Here is a 7,327-nt window from a genome sequence, read left to right on the forward strand (position 1 = left end):
TGCTACACCATGCCTGCTGGCATATTCTCTCAGCACAGCTTTGAGAGCTGCTTTCATTCCTATCCTCATCCTGGTTACTTACAACACAATATAGTTCTTGGATGTCTATATTATAAGACATAGCATGAAAAGCAGATGAGCGGAGTTCTTCTGGAGTGGTTTCCTCTTATTTGATTCTCCTGTCTTATGGAGGGAGCTAAATACTAGAAACAAGCAGGATCCCGCCCCATTAGATTTTTCTAATGTAGCTGTGACCCATTAGTGTGACTGGAGAGACCTACTCTAGAGGAATCTCACTTAATGAGAGAAGTAACACCGTAAGTGCTATTAATGCTACTGTTTCACATTTATTTAGTGCCAAATGTGTGGGATGCTCGGCGGAATATAGGAACAGCCACACAGATAGTGTTATGGCTCTGTTTATTTTAAGAGAGGCTTTAATAAATTGTCCATAGCTGATTAATTATATATTTTAACTTTTTGCAGGTATTTCAGACATTGCATACCACCGGCCAGTCATCCATGGTTCGTGACTGGGTGATGCTGTCGCTCTCCAATTTCACACAGAGAACACCTGTCGCCATGGCAATGTGGAGTCTGTCTTGTTTCTTTGTCAGTGCTTCCACCAGCCAGTGGATTTCAGCAATGTATCCTATGCAGTATATTTATCTGAGAGCCTTTTTCTCCCCTTGCCTGCCTTTAATTTAATTAGGGACTTGGTTGGGAGGGAGACCACTTGTAACAGTTCAAGTTTACTTACCTGTTTTGTTCCTCATTTTCTTTCCCACATCCCCAATGTGAAAAAGATTTCCAAGCCTACAAAAAACTCCAGTGCTTGGGATCACTTTCTACTGCTGTGTCTCACCCCTTCTCAGGGCCCAGAAGGAAAACAAGGGGCACAACCACTTCTGCTAAACTTCTGTGTTGCCCCGTGCTGGGTAGGATGGCAGGCAAGATGCCTTTGGATTGCCAGATTCCACACAAGGAATGTTATAAAAACCTTTGCAAAGGTCCAGTAGCTACTTGGATAGACCTAGGCACAAGCAGAGTTGCTTGAAGCTAGTTCCCCAGGACCCTCACCATGCACTCATAAGCGGAGTTAGCTTCATCTGCACTCTATCAGCAAATAGGTTCCACTGAAATAAATTGGATATACTACATTATTGGCCCCTGGTGCGTGTTTATTATTCCTAAATAGCAGCCATAGGATGCTATTTAGGAATAGCATAATTCGGATCAGGGCTGTGAGGGGTGAAAGAGGGGATCAAGCTCTTTCCTGCACCACAGGCCTTTATCTGGATTCTCACCTCCCTTACCCGCAGTGACTATTTGCACCAAGAGGGAAGCTGCACTTGGCACCTGTTGTAGAGTGGCCCTAAGTTAGTAAGCAAGCTTAGATTCATTCTCTTAAAGGCTATAAGCAGTTAAACCTCCTACATACTTGGGGCCATAACGTACATCAAAGGTATATTAAAATTTATCTTTTTCCTCTCCTTAAACCTTCTGCATGTATGCAACCATGCAGATTCTCTTCCCAGAACAGCCCTATCCTACAGGGCGAATATCTTGGGAGTGCTGCTAGTGCTCACATTTCTTCCTACTCCTTCCTTCCTGTTCGTAGTCTTCAGACAGCTGTGCTCTCCAGGCTATGACTGCTCTGTCCTCCTGTCTCTCTGTGGCAGCCATAACAGAAGGAAGGAAGGTTTGATTTTGTGGTTTTTTCAGCAATGAGTATAATATACTGTGCTCTTGCTGCTATAACTATCTGGCTTTGCTGGATCTCAGATTGACAAAGGCAGAACTTGGGTGCTTGCCTTCTTTTAGTTGTGGTTTGTTCTGTTTGTGAGATAGTGTTGTGGCTAGAAATGGACTGTGGCAGCTGTGCATGTGTGTGTGCGCGCTCGTGTGTGTGTGTATAGTTATAGTTATTAATTTCTTGGTGACTGCTGTGATGAGCTCCATGTGGCCTTGAGACTCTTATGCTTCACTCACTGCTTGCCCTGCTTCACAATCTGCATTGCAAGGCATACTCAGTCAAAATGTGGTTGAGGTTGCTCTAGTCGAGCTTATGGCTATGCCTGCTACTAAGAGTGCTGCTGTGGCAGCTGTTGCAATGCTAGGAAGTAATGTAAGGAGTCATGATTGTGTGTGAGAGAACAACTTGTACCAATGATGTTACTGCAGCGCAGGCACTGGCTGGCAGTGGATTCTGGGTCAGTGATTCTTTTTTTGACCATTTTTGGACTGTGTTTGAAAGGTGTGTACTGTGTTGCGAGGTACAGCTTCCATTTTACTATGTGCTACTGCTGAGCAAAGGGGCACCTTTTAAAAGTGGTGCCCCTTTGCAACACTTTACAACAAAGTGACTATCTTTAATAGGGGGAGAGCAACTGATTTTATTTATATCTATACAAACTGCTTTGGGAACTTTGGTTGAAAAGCAGTATATAAGTATTTGTCGTATTTGTATATCTCTTCCTATTTGCATGAGCAGAGTCTCTTCACTTTTTGGAACTACCAGGTCTGGATACTGCTCCCTATTTCTTATAAACCTTCCAAATATTTGTTCATCCTATCTTGTACTAATAGCAGAGGAGGCTCCTCATTTGGGATAAGGGTGGCATTGCTCAACCCCACATTCTTGCCAGCCCTCCATTCTCTCAGCAAACATACCATCTCTTCCTCTTTGTCTTTCTCTCTCTGTGTCTGTCTCTTACATGAACCTTGCTTTTGCATTTTCATTGCTTGCCAGTAGATGGCACCGGCTCTTGGTCTTTTTTCTAAATTCCTTTGTAAAGCCATTGCCTCCCTTTTAGGCTATTTAATGGGATTGGTTGCCCCCAAATGAAATAATTACCATACTTGGTCACTACCCAAATTGCATATTTAGTGCCTCAGCACCAATCAAAATATGCCTTACTTTTATTTTATTTTCCCTAAGAGTGGGTAGGGGCTAGCCCAGCCCCCAACCAATCAGGAGTCAGAATAGCCTACAGGCACCTATTGTTACCAATAGCCAGCAAACCAGGTTAGGCCAGTCATCTGATTTCTCAGGGTCCTTCAAAGCAGGCTTGAGATCTGTGTGCTAAATTGGAGTAATTAGTCTCAAAGCAAATGGAGTTCAGAACAGGTAGGAACCCTGGCTACCTTTCTCCAGCCTCCCCTTCTCCAGAGGGAAGCCAGCTCTTGTTCCCTCACTCAGCACCCTGACCAAGCCCTCGGGAGGCATTGGATTTCTTCCAGCATTTGTTGGGAGCTCTTTTTCCTTTCCTTAAAAAAAAAAAATGCCACCGACAAATCTTGACAAAATTCAGAGATCTAGAGAATGAGGGGGGAAGTGGGGGATAAGTTGGGCTGGCACTTCCTCTGTTAATTGCCAGTTAGTTCCTTTACTAACAAGCAAGCAGCCCCCAACTTCCATCTTCTTCTGGGACTTTAAGCAAAGCCTCTTGTTAGCTCCTTTGTCTTTCTCTTGCTTTCTCACCTCTCTTGAGGGTGAAAAGGTTATAGCTTCCAAATAAAACAAGGCATTTTTACTGAAATTACTAATGGGCAACTTCAGACTTATCCTGTTTGAAATGTGTGTGTCTTTAATGCAGAAATGTGTTGTTTATTGTTTAAGAATTCTGAGATTTTCAGTTCAATCTTTATTGAACTTTATATGAACTTTATTGAAAATGGGCAAGGTACAAGGTTTTGGTTATAACCTATAAAGCCCTAAGCAGCTTGGGCCATGGGTATTTAAGAGAACGCCTTCTTTGCTATGAACCACACCGCCCACTGAAATCATCTGGAAAAGTTTGTCTGCAGTTGCCACCGGCTCATCTGGTGGCTACTCAGAGACCAGCCTTCTCCATTGCTGCCCCGAGGCTTTGGAACACACTTCCTGCTGAAATAAGAGCCTCCTCGTCTCTTACAACTTTTAAAAGGGCAGTCAAGATGCATTTGTTTCACCCAGGCTTTTAATTAGATATTGTTTTAACTGTGTCGTAATTGTGTTTTAATAGTTTAAACATTTTAAATCTTAATGTGTTAATCTTTTTATTTTTACAAAGGAGAGTTCGTTTATAATATTTTATTTTAAAAAACTTTTCAGATTTCTTGGTTACATCCTTGACCATTTGGTAGTCTTCCACATATTATCAGCAGAATGGGAAAATCAGAACAAGTGGACATTAACCTCTTCTGCTTAGTGGCTGTTGACTTTTACAGACATCAGATAGATGAAGAACTAGATCGCAGAGCCTTTCAGTCTGTGTTTGAGGTGGTAGCATCACCAGGAACTCCATATGATCGCCTGCTAATTTGTCTGAGAAATGTACACAAGGTCACAGCATGCTGAAGAAGTGGCAGAGTGATAAAATGGATACATGGGATATTGAAATTTGCTGGCTTGTCTGGACTCTTGCATATGAGAAAATTTACAAATGTTCAGGATCTATCCTGAGTTTGTGCTTTTGTGTCTGTTTCCATCCTTTGCATGAAGCTGAACCAACTTCTGCCATGAAACTACTTCAAATGTGTAGATAGAACATGGTTGTTAGTGGGAGGTCATGCTAATAGGATTATGGGCCCATTTTCTGTAATGTTTGGGAGAAACTTGAGCATCAGCTACTGTGTAAGATACATATAATACTGAATGCAAAGCAAATATGTTCAACTGAAGTCACATTGCTATGGCTAATATTGACCCTGATGAATATTCAGTCCCACAATGCAAGCTGCATTCATTATAAAGCAAAATGCTTTAGTTTTATGTAGCTGTATATATTCAATTGTGGCATAATAGTAACCAGAGGTTCTTTTTCCTAATGTCTGTTATTAAAAAACAAAATGGGGAAAAATTAACACACCCGCCATGTACTAGTTTCTGTGTCTGGATACTCTCTAAGATACTGTGGTGTACCTGTTGGTGTTGGTGGGTGCAAGGATGGAGGAGGGAAAGGGTGGACATATAAAACCCACACTTCCTTTTTTGCCTCAGGATTTAAAATTTGAAACAATATATTGGTAAAAGAAATTTTAACTTCTATAAATATTTCTATATCATGTATAGTATGTAAAGTGGTGTGGCACAAGAAAAGCGCTTGCACTTTGAATTTAACAATGGCCACTCTGACTGAATGTCTTGACATCAATAGTTCTGCCCTCAGTTTCATATTGTTTGTTCCTTCTCATGTGTATATATATATATTTTTTAAAAATCACATTGATGTTCAGGTTACATTTTAAGCCCTATATTTCATCTTTTGTATGTTACTGTTTGAAAAACTGGAATATATATTGATTAGTTTAAATTGGATACAAGAGGTCATTAATTTTTTTTATAGATGCTTTGGGTTTACTCTGAGAAAGGACTAGACACTCGGAAAGCCTTTTTAAGTGCACTGCATGTTTTAGGAAAGAAAGGGTTTTTGTGGAAAGCCATTCACTGCTACACCTTTTCCCGATAAGTTCTCTGACTGTAATCATGCAGTCATCTGAATTGAGAAAACACTCACTGTGTACTGCATGTAGATTAAGGAACTGGAGTTTCTTTATGATGATTCTGGAGCTGACTCAAGTATTTGACAGCAGGCAAACATTTATTCTGTGTTGGAGCACTTTGCCTGTGTGTGTGTACAACACAAATATCAATACATCTTACAATTCTACATGAATGGTGCACTCTGGGAAAGAGACTGTTGACTTGATATATGGAAATAACGGGGCGGCACAGTCCTACATAGTATTGGTATCCATTTCTGGGTGTGGTGAGTTCAACACAACTGGTTTTCAGTAACATTACTATATCTTTATTCATCTCCTAACATCTTTTGCCAATAAAACTATAGTTTTATCAGGAAGAATATGAACTATATGCATTTGTGTATATAATGTATATGTAAAATTATACATGTGACTTCATTTCATGTATACAGATGTGTATATTTGTATTTATTAAACTGATGGATTTAAATGAATTCCTGTTCTTAGACAAGCCATTATTGCACCTGACCATATTTGATTAAAAAGCAATTGCTCCATATGGTGTAATTTCTTCTTTTCATTATTGTAAGAACAGTCAGTAGGGAAAAGACACTGACTTGGGTAGTGTCCCCACCCATTTCCAACTTTGCAACAAAATATAAGTGAATATTTATTTCTCTGTGGCTGACATACAAGGGCGTCTCCTTGAGTGGGTTATGTTTCTCCACGTGGCTCTCTAAGGTAGGACTATAGTTAGTATCTAAGAGGTGGAGTATGGCCCGATCCAGTTCTTTTAGTTTTGCGTGGCTCCAAGGCAGTTCTTCTCAATTTCTCTCTCTGACAAACTTTCCTTCTCTCTCTTGTTTCCTTCAGGCTTGTTGTGTGACCTAGATTTTAAAAAACAAAACTCCAAGCTTTAATTTGTTTCCCCTCTTCCCTCTCCTTTCCTTCTTTCTGCTGTTACTGGGCTCCTTTGCCTCTTCTTTCCCCTCCCTTGCATGGGACACGCCAGGTGTGTACTCCACATTCGCATTTGAAAGGGGAAATTTCAATAGGGCCTGCCGAAGACAGCCAGCAAGCTGGCCTGGAAGCTGCAGAGCTGTGCTTACTGATTAGAACGGGAGAGCCCAGAGCAAAATGTGTGCCTCGCCAAACAAATGCCAGGTGAGATTCTGCCCACTCTATCAGATTTCCATGCAACAGGAGAACAGAGCTCGGAACTGAGTGTGTGCCCCACTGAACAGCTGATGGGTGGCACTCCAGGGCTCCACCTGCTCAATCAGGCGTGTGTATCGGGGGGGGGGGCAGTGCGAACCAGGCCTCAAACTCATTCCTGCCCACTGCAGGAGTAAGTAAACCTTTCCGCCGCTTTCCTTCGTCGCCCGTACTTTTTCTAGTAATTGGGGCGGCAGGATACCTCCCTGCCGCTTCTTCCCCCGTTTCGCTGCAAAAGGCAACCAGAAGTCTTCTGCGCGTGTGCACATCGTGCGCACGCTTCACATCTCCGTGACATGCGTGTGCGCACAGAAGACTTCCAATTTCCCAATTACTAGAAAAACTAAGGGTGACAGAGGGGGAAAGCGGCAGGAGGGGTAAGTAAACCAACCTCCTCCGCTCTTAAAGCAACCCCCCACCTGAATCACCCGAACCCCGAGCCGCCCAGGTCCGGACCGTTCCGGAGGCCTTTAGAATGGTCTCCAGACCAGTCCGGCCACATCACTAGTAGACACCCCAGAGACCTTGGGGGAAACAGACCCTGACCAACCAGACAAGAAGGGAGAGTGGTCAGATGGTCAGGAACCAGAGGACTCCAAAGCCCCCCAGAGACTTTCCCAGTCATTAGACTTTGCTCCACTGA

General features: G+C 42.4%; 1 protein-coding gene across 2 annotated transcripts in view; it reads left to right on the plus strand.

The window, feature by feature from the left end:
• The window catches only part of HTT (huntingtin), a 235,476-nt gene extending 229,450 nt beyond the window's left edge, over positions 1–6,026 (plus strand). For both annotated transcript variants that reach the window (XM_053251882.1, XM_053251883.1), the window contains exons 66-67: positions 487–647; positions 4,129–6,026. In XM_053251882.1, the coding sequence (XP_053107857.1) occupies positions 487–647; positions 4,129–4,342 (375 nt within the window). In that variant the 3' untranslated portion in view covers positions 4,343–6,026. The remainder of the gene's footprint in view (positions 1–486; positions 648–4,128) is intronic.
• The last annotated feature ends 1,301 nt before the right edge of the window (positions 6,027–7,327 follow it).

Source organism: Hemicordylus capensis, chromosome 5, assembly GCF_027244095.1.
Source record: "Hemicordylus capensis ecotype Gifberg chromosome 5, rHemCap1.1.pri, whole genome shotgun sequence".
Classification (NCBI taxonomy): domain Eukaryota; kingdom Metazoa; phylum Chordata; class Lepidosauria; order Squamata; family Cordylidae; genus Hemicordylus; species Hemicordylus capensis.